Raw genomic sequence first — 17,764 nt, 5'->3', positions numbered from 1 at the left:
TTTTAGTCAGTGGTCTAATTAGGTGTATCTAATTGAGAGTCTAATTTATGTTTGAGACTAGAATCTTTGTGATTGGGTTTCTGTGCAAGGGAACTAGGATGAGACCTCAAAGTTTGTTTTATCTTGTACTATTTATACTTAATTGGTGTCGCCTCTATAATATGCCCATCATTCTTGCCAGAAGAGCATAAAATACAAAATATCTGTTCCCCTCAAATTGAAGGGGATTGTTTTTTTTTGTTCTGGCTTTAGAAAAAATATTTATTTAAAATAAAAATTGAAGATTAAAGTAAAAGTTATCAGCAGTCTACAATAGTAATTAAGTTATTAAAAACAAACTGAACCTGTTTGCTATGCACATACTTTTTTAAAGAATTAAATAATGTGTAGATAATGTTTTTTTTAATCTTTTAAAAACAATATAGTATGGATATCTTTCAATGCATATACAATTTTTTATGTCTGTATATAGTGTTTGAAATAAAATTTTCATTCTATGTGTATTACAGAAGTAATTCACTCTTATTTAAAAAAATAAACCGTGTAGGGCTAATAATATACAAAAATTATTTTGTTTCATATAATTGAGGTGGGCAATTGATAGTATGGTGTCAGATGTGTAGAAGAGACTGCAGCTGACACTAATTCTGTCGTGGAAATAAGTTAACATGACAGTAAAGTTTGCTAAAAATATAGAGCTTTCACACTTCTGAACTTTTATACCTAGCACCCAATATAGTGTCTGAAACATAATAAGCTCTCAAATATTTGTTGAATAAATGAAAGAAAATATTTTTTCTAAGTCTGTAGTATTTACATTTGGTTTTCTTTCCAGGGTCCTGTAATGCCAGGGAGTCATTCAGTGGAAAGATTTGTAATAGAAGAGAATCTTCACTGCATCATTAAGTCCCACTGGAAGGAAAGGAAGACTTGGTAAGATTCTTTTTATGTTACTTTTAGAGTGGAGAAAAGTTAGCAATTTTGATAATTTGATAAGAGCAAAATATATATTAAGAGTTTAAGAAAATCACTCTTCCTGACATCCCGACTTGCTAAGACCATTCTTCTTTGCTTTCTTGAGACCCCTCACCCTCAGAATAGTACTTTTCTGAGTGCTCTGTAGTACTGTAGTGCTGTCTAGTAATGTGCATGCAATGCTGGCTTTTTTATGTGGATGTTTGCAATATGCTATGGACAGATTAACTTGAATGGAAAGCTCTTTTTAGTGTGATTATTAACAGTTTTGTTCTGTTATGTATTTAGACATCTAGCTCTGGAAAAGTTTACTTTTAATATTTTCTTAAACCTTGGAAAGTTTTGGTTTAGAGTTTAGGGTGGAAAGTCTTTGGAGAGTGGTCTACCCTATTAAAACTTTTTAAGTTAGTAGATCTTAATATGCGTCCTTAGTATTATTACTTAAACTCTTTTTTATCTTTCAAGGAGTTTTGGGGCCCATTAAAGAATTCCCTTGTGGTAGACAAAATAATTTGTGCTGTAGTGAAGTGACCGAAATCTAGAACATTCTAGAAAAGTGTCTTTATATCTAAACACACTGCTTTTGAAACTGCTTATTTGATTGTTCATGTATCTTTGTATACTTAACTTAAGTTACATTTTTTATAGTGCTGCACAGCTGGTCAGTTATCCAGGGAAGAACAAGATCCCCTTGAACTACCACATAGTTGAGGTATGCATTCCACATGGACCATGTTTCTAAGTTTCAGAATCTGTTGACTTAAAGAATAATCTACTCTTGGCTTATTTTTTTTTTCTTGCTACTTGTCAGGTACTGAAAGTTAACAGAGGAGCGAGGAATTTGCTGTCTCTTTTGGTGCTCTGTTAGCCATGTTAGTAAAGAGAAAAGAGGAGGTTGAAACCAGTAGCCAAATGGACTTTTGAGTTGCCTATAAATTATTTATGTAGTATGTCTTCATTCATGGATAGTTATCATGGATAATGTAAGTTACCTCTAGGTGTGTCAGTACATTGTCCAATTAATTAAAAGATGTATAAGTGGCTTAAATACTTTAAAGTATTGTATTACTTTAGGCAGATAACCTATTTTTAACTGTTTCTCTGGCTTCCTATTACTAGCAGACACCTGACTAGTATATTATTCCCTGTATCACAAGGTAGGGTTAAATATGAATCTTTATTATTAAAAATGAAAAAAGCCAATTGTTTTTGGAAGTAGGAAGAATAGATAGTACTTTTGACCCTATATTAAGTAATACAGAAGGATGATATAAGTAGCATATTTGAACACCTTGTGAGGTTTATGTCCCAATAACCAGTACTTTCACTTGACACATAGGTCAAACTGTCAATTGCATATTCCTTTATTTTAAAATACTCGTGAGCATAGTTATGTTTTATTTAAGATTCACTTTATAGTGCATTTGTGTGCTTTCTTAAAAGTACTGCTTCTGTCTTATTTTTCAACTCTTAAGAGTAAGCTTAGGCTCTAAATTTGACTCACTGACATGTCAGTTGAAATGAGGGCTATAAGTCATACCTTTAAATATGCAAAATGTGTAGAAAGTTATGATGAAGTACAAAAGTGTTTGAGGTGGGAGTCAAAGGAAGGAATGCACATCAGCCTTTAGAATTCTAGGTAGGCAGTCCACAAATAATATAGGGAAGGTGGAAGCAAGTTTCCTAACAAGAGGCATGGCAAAGAAGTCTTGGATTATCAAAAAGGTTTCTAGGTACCAGTTTTAAGTAGCAGAGTGGAATGACTTTTTTTAATCCTAGTTTAATAAGAGATTTTTACTGCTTATGAGAATGAAACTGATGGGTCTGTGAGTCCCTCGGTAAATCAACTCCTATACTTCCAAAGTTAGAAATTAATTGTATGGTTCTCTAGGAGTATCAAATTAGCATTAATATTTGCATATTCTTATTTGATTGAGTTATAGAGAGGAGAAATTTTCATTATAGTATTATAGATCTTCGTGTTTTAAAGAGCATAATTCTAAAGGTTAAAAAGTAATTCTTTCATTATAAATGTCATGGAGTTTTATATTGAGAGTGTATGGTCTTTTAATAGTAGAAGTGCATAGATAGCTGTCGAATTGAGTTCTGACTCCTGATTCTTTTGTAGGTGATCTTTGCAGAGCTGTTTCAACTTCCAGCACCCCCTCACATTGATGTGATGTATACGACACTTCTCATTGAACTTTGCAAACTTCAGCCTGGCTCTCTACCCCAAGTTGTATCCTTTCCTTTGTTTTTAAACTTACTCTGTTTGGCCTAGTTTTAAAAAGTTAGTCAATATTTCTGCTAGTGGGTTTAAATCACTTCATAAAAACAGTTCGACATTTCTTTAAAAGTCAACCATATGTGTACCATACAGTCCAGCCATTCCACTCGTAAGTATTTACCAAGAGAAATGAAAACACAAGTCCCTTCAAAGACTTAGGCATTAATGTTCATAGAAACTTTATTTGTAATAGCCCCAAACTGGAAACAATCCAAATATCCATCAGTATATGAATGGATTAACAAATTGTGTTATACTTATACAATGAAATACTACATAATAAAAAGGAATAAGTTTTTGATGCTGGCAACAACATGAATGAATTACAAAGTAATTATGCTGACTAAAAGATGCCAAACAAATAATTCATACTATATGATTACATTTACACAAAATTCTAGAAAATGCAAAGTAATCCAGTGACAGCCGACCAATATTTTGCTTGGGGATTTAGGTGAGGAGGGGGAGAAGGAAAAATTGACTACAAAGGAGCATGAAGAAATGTTGGAGGTGATATAAATGTTCATTATCTTGATTTCACAGGTGTATACACACCAAATTTTTGTATGTCACTCATACCTCAAAGCTGTTTTTTTAAAAAGGTGTGAATTACATGAAAAGATGTTCAACATTATTTTTCATTTGTTATTTATTTTTTCTATCACCATTTATTTTGAAGGAGAGTGGAGAATATTTTCCTTATCAAATTCACAGCTTGCACAGGCAACTGAAATGCTATATATGCGTTTGGACACAATGAATACTACCTGCGTAGACAGGTATACTAATTGCCTCATTTCTGTACTGGTTGTTAGCAGCTTCTAACCAACATTATTTTTCATTTGTTATTTATTTTTTCTATCACCATTTATTTTGAAGGAGAGTGGAGAATATTTTCCTTATCAAATTCACAGCTTGCACAGGCAACTGAAATGCTATATATGCGTTTGGACACAATGAATACTACCTGCGTAGACAGGTATACTAATTGCCTCATTTCTGTACTGGTTGTTAGCAGCTTCTACTCCCTGTACTTTGTAGAATAATTTGATCAGCAAAACATTTGCCTTGTTAAGAACTTTCAAGTTGATTTTTCTTTCTTGCCTCCCCAAAATAATCCTTCGTATAAAAATAAAACTCATACTTGTTGTAATGTAACATTATACTTTCTAGTCTAACTTTCAGTATGATAATGATGCCCGTGCTGAGGTTTTCTTTAATTCCATTCATTGTTTACTTGTTTGGTGCTTTGGTATAGTTATACTTTTCCCTCTGTAATTGGCTATGTAAGCTTTTAAAATAAGCTTTATGCTAACCTCTGTGTAGAAGCAGAGTCTAATACTTATTATGTATAAAAATATGTATGTACTTCTGTTTATAGTGTCAACGTCTAAAGTAATTAGCTTCTACATAACTACAGCTTCAAGACTGTTTAAATAAAAGACCATATTGGATTTTTATAGCTGTGGTAATTGCATGCCCACTGCCTGCTTTTGGATGAGGTCTATATACCACCTTTCTTAGCTGGTATTCCTTCTTACCTCTGTCAGTTTCCCAAATCAGATCAACAGATATTGAATATTTCTCCATTTTCCAGGATCTTTCATGTCTATAGTTCAAATTCTATATCTGAAAATTATTGGTAAGGGCTGTTTTATGTTATTGACCTATTTTGACTAATTTCAATGATCAAAATTGTAGATACATAAGGGACATGCTTTAAAAACGTTGTCTTCTAATTTTTTTCCCTAGACTAATAAAACTACCAGTTATGTTGGGCATCTCAGTTATGCCATTTGTTTAACAAATATTTATTAGGCTCTTACCAACTTCACAGCATTCTACAGTATACTAATGTGATCTCTATCTAGTTAGATCAGATGTAATTTTAGGGGAAAGAAGGCTGCGATGGTATATTTTGTTTGGTGAAAAGGGCACAGTGTGATAATGAGAGACTAACTTCATTCAGCTCTGTCATTTATAAAATGTTTTATCTGCAGTTTCATTTTTTCTTTTTTAATTTTTTGCCTTTGTTTCATTGTCGGTTAAATAGAGAAAATAATGCATTCCTTAGATGTTATTGTGAGAATTAAATTATGTAAACATATATAAGGTGCCTGGCATAAAACAGGCATTCAGATTATATCTATTATTTACTTAAAAAGGATAACACTTTTAGAATAAGTTAAGTAGGAGATTTATTTTTTGAAGTAGAAGATGAGTTACAGGACTTACAGAAAAATGGGTAAGAAAAGTGGCAGAAGATACAGCTGTAGATAGGAGTATATGCTCTTTCACTTCACTATAAAATAGGGTTGTATTTATCTGAAGGATTACAAAGGAACCTGGTATAAACTGCAACCATTCGTCTTTTTCTGTCTCCTGCCTCCACTTCTCTGTATAGGTTTATTAATTGGTTTTCCCATCATCTAAGTAACTTCCAATTCCGTTGGAGCTGGGAAGATTGGTAAGTGGTGTTACATTTTATCTTTCCTTTCTCTGCAGTCTACTGTAATAAATAAAGTAAGTAAATCCTGTTAATATTCAAAACTATAACATAAAAGCAGTCTGCATGTTCTGAATTACTTAGTTTTTTGTGTGTGATTTATACATACAAATGAAATAATTTAGGTAGAAGGAAACTTTGTAGCTAAGTACAAGTTAGAATAAGTACAGATTCTGTTTAAGAACTTATAAAACTACATTTCCTCATTAGGTCAGATTGTCTTACTCAAGATCCTGAAAGTCCTAAACCAAAGTTTGTAAGAGAAGTTCTAGAAAAATGTATGAGGTAAGTAAATTCTTTGTATTTTCTCCTTAGCTTAGGTCCTTAATTTGTGTGGGAGGAGTTTTCTCTTCTCAGCATTTGTGATATATGTCCAGAATATCATTTTTAAAATCCAGATACCTGCCTCTCTTCCTTGTTACTTTTTAATCAAGATTTGGGCTGAAAAAATTAGACAACCATGACATTTGGATTCTGTGTGAATTCAGCCAAAAAGTTTTGTTTTTTGTTTTGTATTGTTTTGTTTTGTTTTTTGGTCAAATGTACTTTGAAATAATTTCAAAGATGGTACAGCATACTACCACACACAGTCCACACATACTGCTGAAATGTAACCAGCCATCCCAACAATGTCTTTTTTTCTTTTTGGCCCAAATCCTATCCAGGAACACATGTAGCTTTTAGTTATCATTCTCTTCAATTCTTCAGTCTCGAACAGTTATTATTCTTTCTCTACTTTCCATGTCTTTTTCAGTTTTAAAGAATCTAGGCCTCTCTCGGGTTGCCCTGCTATGGCCTCATGACCAGACTCAAGTCTTGCATTGTTGGTGCATAACATCGAGAGGCACCTGAATCCTACTACTGGAGATGTCAGCCTTGATTACCTGGTCATGTCAGTGTCTGTCAGGTCTCTCCACCTTCAATTTACCATTTTTCCCCTTGTAATTGACTATTTTGTGGGAGACATTCTAAGGTGCATTCATATACTATTCTTCATCCAAGCACCACTGATAAATCCTACTTTTATCTGCCACCACTCTGATGATTACCAACTAGTGTTTCTCTTTTTCCATTATTCTTTTCTACATTCGTTAGTTGGCATTCTACTGTAAGAGCTTTCTTTTTTTCACCCATTTATTCCTGTGTTTATGTATTAGTAGGGACTAATAGGTTTCTGTTTCATTCAGTGGGTTGTAGTCCATTAACTGCCATTATTTATTTCGATGCCCAAATTGTCTCTGATTTGTCCATTGGGAGCACATAGTGGCTGCCGTGTCCTTTTTTCTTTTTAATGTTTCCTCCATTCATTGAGCTTTTCCTTATTTCTGGCACAAGGTGTTCCAGGCTCATCTTGTATTTTCTTGCCCCTCCTCTGGAATCATCTCTTTATTCAAGGAGCCCAAGTTTCTAGTAGTGGAGTATGGGTATTTAGGGATCAAGATCTGGACACTTGATAAGCTTATTGCTAGTAGAGTGTCATTAGTTCTAAGCCCTCTGGATGGACAAAGGTGGTGAATATATGCACACACATACAGATCTATAAATATTTTTATATTCACCTATCCCAATAATTCCAACCCTGAATCTCATTTTTTCTAGCCTTCCCCTTTGCCATGGTTCCCAGATACCTTTTCAAGAATGAGACTCCCATTAGCCTCAGTGTATTTTTATTTGCTACAGTGTAACCAATTCTCCCAAACACAGAGACTGTCTCCTCCACCCACCGTCACCATCCCACATATTTGGCCACCAGGCTGGTGGACCCAGTGGCCCACACCTCAGTGCAAACTAGTAGATTTTGAAAAAGGTCTGAGTTTTACTTTGTTGGCATAGACAGAGCTTAAAGGACTAGTTTTCTTCTTTATTTCTTGGTTGTCAGCTGAGTGTAGGATGTTGGAGATTGTGACTTTCTGGGTAAGTTAGATGTTACTGATGAATGGAACTGATGAACGGTATTTTCTGAGGCTCTTATTTGTCTTGTAGGTTGTCTTATCATCAGCGTATATTAGATATTGTTCCTCCTACCTTCTCAGCTCTATGTCCTGCAAACCCAACCTGCATTTACAAGTATGGAGACGAAAGTAGCAGTAAGTGATAAAATCCTTTTGTCTTCAAAAACTATCAATGCAAATATTCTCTGATGTCAATTATTTAAGGTGGAGAAAGTGAACTTTTTCTTTTCTTGGGCTTATATTTTCTCTATTTGAAAGGTCATCTGTTATTAGCCACTATTTTATTTACCCTGTCATTTTGAAGATTCACTGTGATCTACTTAGTTATTACTGGCTTGTGATTTTTTTTCTTTCAATGTTGTTATTGTAAGTATGACATTATTGTAAATATGCTACTAAGCATAACAAGATGAATTTATAGCTAGAACTTACTAAAATGGGAATGTGTATTTGTCATAGTAATGGAAATTACTTGAATTGATTATCACCTGATATCATTTCAGGCATGGGAACATAGGTGCACATAGACTATATTTTGACCAGCATTATGCCTTAGAAGTAAATTTTTAAACATGGATTTCTTACTCTTTGGTCGCATCATTTCTGAGATTGCAGTATAGATCAGAGGGACTACAATTTGATATGTCATTTTGTGCTTTACACTTAATGAAGGTAAAGTATACCTTGGTGATCACTGGTAGAAAGTTGGGTGGGGAGTTTTTCCAAGTTAGTCTTTTCAGATAGCTGTAAACATGGCTCCTCCCTGAGCCTTCCATTTCCTGTTGTGTAGGTTCTTTGTATTTTGAAACTTACTCTTCTCCCTTGCCTTCTCATATTGCACTCCTGATTCTCCACCTATATCTCGGACTAGACCTGTTTTCCTTGAAGTTAAGTCAGATGGTCCCAGTCCTAAGTACATTTCCTGTTATTATATCACTTAATCCTTAAAACAACTCAGAAATAGGTATTTTATACCAATTTTACAATGAGGAAATGGCTTCAAAGAGGTGAAGCCCTAGTGAGATTGCTTCTGAGTGTAGAGCCCAGATTCAGACCCAGGCTTACTCGCTGAGCAGCCACTCTCTTAACTACTGTGCTTTCCTTAAACTGCAAAACTTAATGAGGACTTAGAGGTGCCAGGGTTTGAGTTCTGCCCTGTACTGGCTCAGAACTATAAGATACAGTCTTTGCTGTCAGAGAGCTCAGACTTCCGTTGAACGTTGAGCTTGCTTTTTTCCCCATAGAAACAACCCAGCCTAACATTTAAAAGCAGTTGTTCCTGCTTTGTTATTTGTCGTTTCTTCCCCCGTTGTCCTCTATTATAGTAGGCCCACTTCCTTTTTCTTTTGGCCATCCTCTTGGTTCTTGGTTTTGCCTTAGTTTTCTCCAGGCTTGGAAAGCCCATTCTATATCTGGTCCCTGTCCTCTCAAGGGTCTGGCCCAAAAGATGCAGTTCTCAAAGACTCCGGTAACATTTCTCAGCCTTGGCAAGCCAGTTTTCTATTGCTCTCTGGCTGCTTTCTATGTGAATCTTGGTTCCTCAGCTAGAATGTAGACAGATTCCTCAGTGGCAGGGGTTCTTTTTTTGTCACTTATTTTCTCTCCCACTTTCAAGGAAAAAGCACCTAGTACGTGTGACCTGTTGTAATTGACTATTAATTCCAAGTGCTTAGTAACTCATATTCTGTCTGGATAGTCTTTGTTACCTGTTTGTCTACCTTACATTAAAAGTAGATTTCTGATTGCTCTGGTAATGCCCTATAGTATATACTAACACAAATTTTACACAAGAAGGGCTTGACAGATAGTAACCAATAATAAATATGTGGAGTCACAGTACTTGAGCATCTGGCTTATGTAGATTCAAGTGTATGGACTCAGAAAAGGAAAAAAGCAAAACTATCTTATGTCAATAGCCTTCACCTTATTCAACTTAGTTTTTACTCCCTCAGAAAAAGAGGAGGGGAGGTGGAAGGGAAATTGGCAAAAATGAAAGAGAAATATACTGTCGGCTTTTCAGCTTATAGATGCCTAAGGATTTGAGAACTGTCAAAGGACAGTTGTAACTATATCCACATTTCCCTGCACCCCCCACCTCCGAGGAAGAGCAACACAACACCCCTTGTACTTTGAATTTCAATTAGCTAAGTGTCTTAAGGAAATATTGAAGAGAGAATTATCTCATGCCTTATTTTAGGTGAAAAGCCATTGACCTATTAAACTTTCACATGTGGTTATCCTTATACAGATTAAATAGTGATCTTGGGATAAAGAATATTATATTTTGAAAGAAAAGAACCTTTTTTTTAAGTTTCTCAGTTATTAAACTATTTGTAAGAATAGTCTTAAAACCTGATCTACCCTCTCCCATTCTGTGGTTAGATTCTCTTCCTGGACATTCGGTTGCCCTCTGCTTAGCTGTTGCCTTTAAAAGTAAAGCAACCAATGATGAAATCTTCAGCATTCTGAAAGACGTACCAAATCCTAACCAGGATGATGACGATGGTAAGGGAATGAAATATTTCTTGAGTGGGACTATGTATAAGCCAAGTTAAAGCATAAATGTATTGGATGCTCATAAAGCAATGTATTCATTTGGCCTGTTCAGCCTGTAAGTTCCTAGAACCCAGGTATTTTCTCCCTTACGTAAAAAGAGATCCTAACATCCCCACTAAGTATGTAAACTAAATACACAAAGTAAAATATACTGTTACCATTCAAAAAAATTTAAGCATTCCCTGCTTTTGCTTTAGAGATTCCTGAATGAGAAGACTTCGTGTATCATAAAATTGGATGTTTTTCTTCAAATCAAACTATTACAATAACATTGAGTATATACCATGTAATTTCAACCAAAATCCCTAGATTTTTTTCTGGGTAAGAGTGAGAAAATGGGAAAAATTATTTAGAAGTTTACCTGAATCAATAAATCAATAAGACAAAAAGTGATGAGAAGGACTTGCTTTATCATATATAAAACGTAGATTGAAAAGTAACTAAAACAATGTGGTATTGGCACAAGAGAGAGACAAATCAGTAAAACAGATGAAAGTCTACTGGGACAACTGGGTAACCATTTCAGGAAAAGTTTTTTTTGTTGTTAAATCCATTCATAAGGATGTGTGTGTAGAAAAAAGACTTAATTAAAAATAAAACATTAATGGTCTTTGGGTTATTACTGGGATTTTGTTTGGATTTTTCTAAGAAACTTACAGTTTTAGAGAAAATATAATTAGAAAGCGTAAGTCAAAATGGTGGTATTAAATTTAGACATCGTCAGACATCTTAGGAGATAGACTTAAATGTTAAGGGTTTACTGTTATTTTGTATTACTATATTTGTTATCTTGCCACCACATATAGAGAGAGATGAACAAAGAAATCTCTGTGGTATTTGTTAAATAAATGGATCACAGAGGATCAGAGAAACTCTCCAAAAAATAAGAATTAAGTTTAGTTTTATATTCTGAGTATTGAAATCAGTGATGGTCTTTTTATCATCTCTTAGTACTCAAAGATGTTACATGAATGTCTTAGTATTTGGAAGTGAACATGCCATCTGTTGAGCATTCTAGATGATGGACCAAGGAATTGCTATACTTACGTTTTCCTGACTGTCTTACTGTGGAATATTTTCAGATGAAGGATTCAGCTTTAACCCATTGAAAATAGAGGTCTTTATGCAGACTCTGCTACACTTGGCAGCCAAATCGTTCAGCCACTCCTTTAGTGCTCTTGCAAAGTAAGTGCAACAAGAACACACGCCCTTTCTTTAGGGTTTAGAACTTTGCTTGGTGAATACCAATATAGTAATTTTTACCTAAAATAGTTGAATATGAAGATCTTAATAATAGTATTATATAATTTGATGCAATGGGTTTTGGTTTGCAGTAGCTAAAATCCTTGTCCTATGGCTCTGTCAGTCTGTATGTTTACATATATACATGGAATATAAATTTTCTCATATAGACCTTTAGAGAAACCAGTGAAAAACTTGGGTCCATAGGACAGTCATATATACAGTCAAGAAGCTCCCACCCTGTCTAGGCATCTTCCTGAAAGAAGGTAAGCAGAAATGAGAGCCAACTACATTTTGGGGGAGCCACCCAAAAGTTGGCATCTGAAGAAAGAGAACATAGATATTCCTCCAGCCAAGTAGAGAAACTGGGCTCCCCAGCCCATCTCAACTTCCAGGTCTCCATGTTACTTACAGGGTTTCCACAGAAGGTATAGTCAGAATACATCACCCATGTTTAGAGACAGTTCCTTAGCCCTCACCTATTCGTAGATACATGTTAAATTGAAGTCGTGGGCTAAAAATAGTATATTTTAAGAGTCTTAAGATTTTGTGACAAATTCCATACAAACTATGAATTCCTAATCATACCTTTTATATTCTTAATGGTTAACATTTGGTTATTTTGCATTTATGTATTACACTATAAATTAAGTAACATTGAAAAGGCTTTGAAACGTTAAAATGCTTAACAAATAAGTTTATATATGCTGTTTTTTTCCCCCTACTATCAAAAGGTTTCATGAAGTCTTCAAAACCCTAGCTGAAAGTGATGAAGGAAAGTTACATGTCCTAAGAGTTATGTTTGAGGTCTGGAGAAACCATCCACAGGTAAAAACTATTTAATTAGAAGTGTTGAGGCTCTGATTGTATAAATATAAAAATAGGGCATTATTACCATTCTTTTAGTTTGCAGAACATTAAATTTGACTCTATTAGAATGGTTTTAACTTTAATTTTTTTTTAGTGCTGTGGAAGTAATGATGTTTGATTCATTCTTTAAAAGAGCAAGTATTATGATTTGGTTTGGGATTATAATATCTTAACACATTTTAAATACTTGTTTAAAAAGTCTGCCAGTTGGGTAGGAAGTCGTTATTTAGTCTACCCAATTTCCATAAACAAGCTCCAGATTTCTCAACCTCAGTATATTGTTTTTATACCATGTGTTATAAAGAAGCATTAAAGTAAATTTTAGAGTATGTTTAAGACTTATGATAACACTAGATTTTTAAATTTTAGGTTCAATGGAAATTGTATATTTTTGTATATATTATCTAAAATTTTCTTTTAAGTTGTTACCATTCAGAGGTTTTCTTTTTGCTCAGTCTTTACTGGCGTTATAGTATTCTTATAAGAAGTACCAGAGCCAAGCAGAGAGCAGAATAAATCTTTAAGACTTATTAGTCAAATTGATCATTCCAAAGCCACTGAAAATGAATTCACAAGCCTCCTATTTTACTTTGTAGCAGTGGGATTATGTGGCCTACGCATAAGTGTGGTTTACCCTAATCTTCTCTCTTTGTAGATGATTGCTGTACTAGTAGATAAGATGATTCGTACACAGATTGTCGACTGTGCTGCAGTAGCAAATTGGATCTTCTCTTCAGAACTATCTCGTGACTTTACTAGGTAATACGGATTATTTTACAAAGTTTGTATTCTCTCACAATTGTTTTTCGTGTGCTTTCTTATACATGAGCTTCAGATTTTGGTCTAAACCAGGTTGATATTACAATACTGATGGTCCAGTCTGGTAGGATTAGACTTGACAGAGATACTGGGACGATGGAAATAGACAGCCAGTCAGGTCACAGCGTCTCTTAGGGGCACACATGTAAGTTGAATCAGGACTCAACCAGTTAAGTAAAAATGCTGATAAGGATCTAGACTCTTAGGAGAGAAGGTCAGGTTGTATGTCACGGTCTCAGCCAATGGGACATGGGGAAGAGTGCCAGCTCCATTTGGGGACCTGAATGCACACTAGGAACTAGGAGAAACCAGTCACAGTAGATTTCATATACATCCTTGGAAACATTGAGGAAAGCCTGATGGGCACCTAGATGCCTCTGGGGAAGGGATGTCTCACCTTAGTCTTAAAAATCCTAGACTTAATGCAGAAGATTACTCTAGACCCTTTCCCCCCTAAAGGAAAGAGACTTCTTTAAGCATGGTTCTTATCCATGAAGTTAAGTCCCCAGTCTTTATAACTGATCAGGACCAGAATGGTAGGAGTTGACACAAAACAGGAAACAAAAGAAAAATACTTGCAAAGGCTTAAAAATCCATTACAACCTTTGTCCTCCTCATTGTATCTGGCAGAGGACCCTGGTCTGAATAAACTGAGTTCTTAGGGTAAAAGGGTCAGTCTAAGATTATCATACCAGCTAAATTGGCTTTCACAAATGAAAGCAAAATAAAGTCTCAGATTTGCAAACTCAGAAAACTGACCACCCAAATATGCATTAGCCATTGTCCTGGATGATTTACATTTGCAACTCATTTACTCCTTACACTACCACCGTAGATGGGGTTACATTATCGTCTATATTTTACAAAATAGAAAAATGTTGCAGAGTACTTAAGTAGCTTGGCCAGAGTCACACGACTAAGTGCAGAGCCAGAGCTGAAACACAGGCATTCTTGATTGGGTACGTTGCTCCAGAGTTGCTGTTCTGTTCTTTAACACCAAGCTCAACTGTTTCTAACTGCAAAGCCTTCTCAGACCACCCCTTGCAGAGTTACTCTCCTCTTTTATTCTGTCCGCTAACATTTTCGACGTTGAGTTTTATAAACAGATTGTTTTACTATCTTCCACTTAAACTATCATCCAGGTCAAAATTTGTAGAAGGAAGTTCTCTGCTTTCTTGGGGTTAGGAGACCTACTTTATAGACAGAAAGTAGTTATCACTTTTAAAAAATATTTATGCAACAAACATTGTAAAGCACTGATAATTTAGCAATTTGCTGTTAAGGTAGCTGATATTTAAATACTTATCTCATTCCTAAAAATCTGGCAGTTGATAGCTTTTATCAACTAATGGGTTTCTTAAATGTTCCAAGAATATTGGCCGTGTGTATACTAAATAGTGTTAAGAATGTAAGATGAGCCTCAGATTAGGTTTCCATTTCAAGAAAATTCCAATGCTTAGTGTTTAAATTTAGAAAACATGTACTTTTGTTGTTAATGATGTTTTTTTATAGTTTGTCATTTTATTTCAATGAGTATGTATGTGCACGTACCTTCAATGTGTACCTAGTAGGGAATGGAAATAAAAATGACAAGACCCAGGACTGCCTTCAGGAAGCTCACCTGAATCTAACAGGTAGTGTTGCTGGAGATGTAATACTAGTTCTGCCTAAAGAGTGGAAGGCTACATCAGACGTTAAGAATGAGTAGGTTATAAAAGAAAACAAAAAAGATAGAAATTAAAAAAATGAGTAGATTATAAAAGTTGAGAGGTCTTCTTTTCTATATGTGTAGTTTAGCATACAGTAGTAACCAGATGCCGTTTTTCTTTAAGATTGTTTGTTTGGGAAATGTTGCATTCCACAATTCGAAAAATGAACAAACATGTTCTGAAGATCCAGAAAGAGCTGGAAGAAGCTAAAGAGAAACTCGCAAGGCAACACAAACGGGTAAGTCTTGTGTCAATTCATAGAAGAATGTTCATTACTGTCATGGGAGCCTATTTCTTCTGAGGCCAAATTATGCAGAGCTATTTGTAGAAGTAGAGGAAGAGGAAGGACTTGTTTAGGAAACCACAAACCTTACTTTCCATAGTTCACCAGCTTCATGTTTGCCATTCCCAAAAGGGAAGGAGGGCAGGGCTGAAGAGGGAGAAGACTGTTGATGTTTACCGCTTCACCAGTACTGCGAGGAGGAATGAGCACTCGTTCCCAGGTTTACAAAGTACTTCTATTAAGTTTAGTACTTTGCCACTTTGGGGAGAAGCAGTGAGCTGCGATAAGTATTCTGTGATAAGTATAACAGTACTGGTATTCTTCATGATGGTGTTTTCCAGTATACATATTTACCAGAGTAGAAGGTGAAAACAAATTTAATGAAGCTAAAGATGTTCAAGTGCTTCTATAATCTCCATACACACATACATATATATGTAAATATACATGTATATAAACACACAGAACTATAATACTGTAAGGTAAATGGTGTCACCCCCATTTTAACATGTATAATTTGAGGCTCAGAGAAGTTAAATAACTTTCAAAGTTACGTGGCTAATAAGTGACAGAGCTAGGATTTGACCCAGGTCTGTCAAACTCCAGAAACTTTCCCTCATGCCCTAACGTTCTCTAGGTATGTGGTGTCATATGGTAACTGCTAGCCACATGTAACCTTAATTAAAATTAAATAGAATTTAAAATTCAGTTCCTTAGCCACACTAACCACATTTCTAGTGCTCAGTAGTCATGTGTGACTAGTGGCTATTGTGATAGGCAATATAGATTTATGTAACATTTCCCTCATTGTAGAAGGTCTGTTGGGCAGTGGTACTCTAGAACTTTGCCTTGGTGTGATATTGGGAAAAGACATATATACTCAGTAGCCTAGAACATAATAAGGCAGACCTCGTAACAGTGATGTATTGGATATTAAAGGAGAATTCTGTAAAAAGAGTTGGGGATTCTGATAATTTTGCTTGGAGAGTGGAAGAAGCTCATAGGTGGGGCCTTACCAGTAGAGTGTTATCTGGAAAGAAATAGGCTTTCTAGGTTTGGTGATGCCTACCTTCTTGCTAAAAGGACCTTAATATAGAACACAGCTGGAGTCAGGTTCTGGCTCTGCCACTTGCCGGCTGTGTGACACTGGGCAAGTCACATAACTTTTCAGCCTGTTCCCTTATTTGTAATCATGCCTTGATTTCCTTTCACCTTTAAAAAAATAAAAACCACTTAAACGAATGCTCTGAGTTCTTCAGGGTGAGCTGCGGGTGTTAACAGGTATATTGAGCCCACCATTGCCAGCAGTCTTAACCCGCTGTAAATTATTACATGTCAGTTCTAAATTATTACAAAGATGAGCAGCCTATGGCTCCTGGGCTACCTAAGAACATGCCCAGTTTTTTTGTATGGTCCCATTGGGAATGAAGGATTAGCAAGCTGTCTATTGTTACTGCTGAAATGGTCAGTTATTAATGACTGGAGAGCACTGTTGATTTTTTCACTGGTCATCTACTTTGTTGAATACAATAGTGGAGTTAGAAGAATATACTATCTGTTCTCATTATCTGCAGGTTCTATTTTTACAAACTCACCTACTTAAATTTATTGGTAATCCCCAAATCAGTACTCATGATGCTTTCCTGGTCATTTGCAGACATATGCAGAGCAGTGAAAAGTTTGAGTTGCCCAGTGGGCTTGTTCCCAGCTGAGGTTGAACAAGGCAATGCTTTGCCTTCTTATTTCAGTTCTATGTGGTGTATTTAGTGCCATATTTTTCATGCTTCTGCTTTTTGTTTTCACATTGTTTGCTGGGCTTTTTGTTGTTGATTTCACTATTTTAAAAAGCCCCCAAGCACAGGACTGAAGAGCTGTCTAGCATTCCTAGGCACAAGGCCATGATGTGCCTGACAGGAAAAATACATGTGTTAGATAAGCTTGTCCAGGCATGAGTTCTAGTGTTGTTGGTCCTGAGTTCAAGTGTTCATGAATCAACAATATACACCCAGAAAAAGGAAGAGGAAATTCATCAATCTGTAGGTGAGGCTGATCTATCAGGTATTAAAGTAACATCTGTAGTGTGTGATAAAGCTATGGAAAAGATGGAAAAGTAGCTAAATTTATGGATTTGAGATGACCAATTTTTTAAAAAAGTATAGCAGACAGCATTCTTATGAGGCTGAAAGCCAAAGAAATTTACAGTCACATTACTGAGGGTCAGGGAAATGTTCAATCCTTCTCAGCTAGTATTTTAGTATAAAGAAATACTGTGTATAATTATTTATAAGACATATATATTAAATATCTTTAAATAGAAACACAAAACAAGATTATATATTGATCAGTTTATGAAAATGTGACAGGAGGCTTCCTCAAGAACCTAACCCTCTATTTCTAGCAATGGCTAGAAAATATAACAATGATGAATAATAAGAGTCAACAATATTTTCCAGTGCTCAAAGCTGTTTTCATTTTAAATGAAAGAAAAAATGTGATATACATTTCTTCCCTGAAACCACTTCTGCTTTCTAACAAACATGTCCACTGCCATTATCTAAGACAAGT

General features: G+C 35.2%; 1 protein-coding gene across 3 annotated transcripts in view; it reads left to right on the top strand.

The window, feature by feature from the left end:
- The window catches only part of NCBP1 (nuclear cap binding protein subunit 1), a 35,912-nt gene that overhangs the window by 15,371 nt on the left and 2,777 nt on the right, over nucleotides 1–17,764 (top strand). For 2 of the 3 annotated variants that reach the window (XM_006911554.3, XM_025046554.1), the window contains 12 exons: nucleotides 836–933; nucleotides 1,624–1,687; nucleotides 3,104–3,214; nucleotides 3,977–4,041; nucleotides 5,667–5,729; nucleotides 5,979–6,053; nucleotides 7,752–7,855; nucleotides 10,103–10,225; nucleotides 11,359–11,461; nucleotides 12,253–12,346; nucleotides 13,044–13,147; nucleotides 15,040–15,154. In XM_006911554.3, coding sequence (XP_006911616.1) covers nucleotides 836–933; nucleotides 1,624–1,687; nucleotides 3,104–3,214; nucleotides 3,977–4,041; nucleotides 5,667–5,729; nucleotides 5,979–6,053; nucleotides 7,752–7,855; nucleotides 10,103–10,225; nucleotides 11,359–11,461; nucleotides 12,253–12,346; nucleotides 13,044–13,147; nucleotides 15,040–15,154 — 1,119 coding nt within the window. Of the gene's footprint in view, nucleotides 1–835; nucleotides 934–1,623; nucleotides 1,688–3,103; nucleotides 3,215–3,976; nucleotides 4,042–4,176; nucleotides 4,242–5,666; nucleotides 5,730–5,978; nucleotides 6,054–7,751; nucleotides 7,856–10,102; nucleotides 10,226–11,358; nucleotides 11,462–12,252; nucleotides 12,347–13,043; nucleotides 13,148–15,039; nucleotides 15,155–17,764 lie in introns of all 3 variants that reach the window. The other variant, XM_025046553.1, reaches the window with a different exon arrangement.

The sequence above is a fragment of the Pteropus alecto genome, unplaced genomic scaffold (assembly GCF_000325575.1).
Source record: "Pteropus alecto unplaced genomic scaffold, ASM32557v1 scaffold114, whole genome shotgun sequence".
Lineage (NCBI taxonomy): Eukaryota > Metazoa > Chordata > Mammalia > Chiroptera > Pteropodidae > Pteropus > Pteropus alecto.
This window is presented reverse-complemented; position numbering and strand designations above follow the sequence as displayed.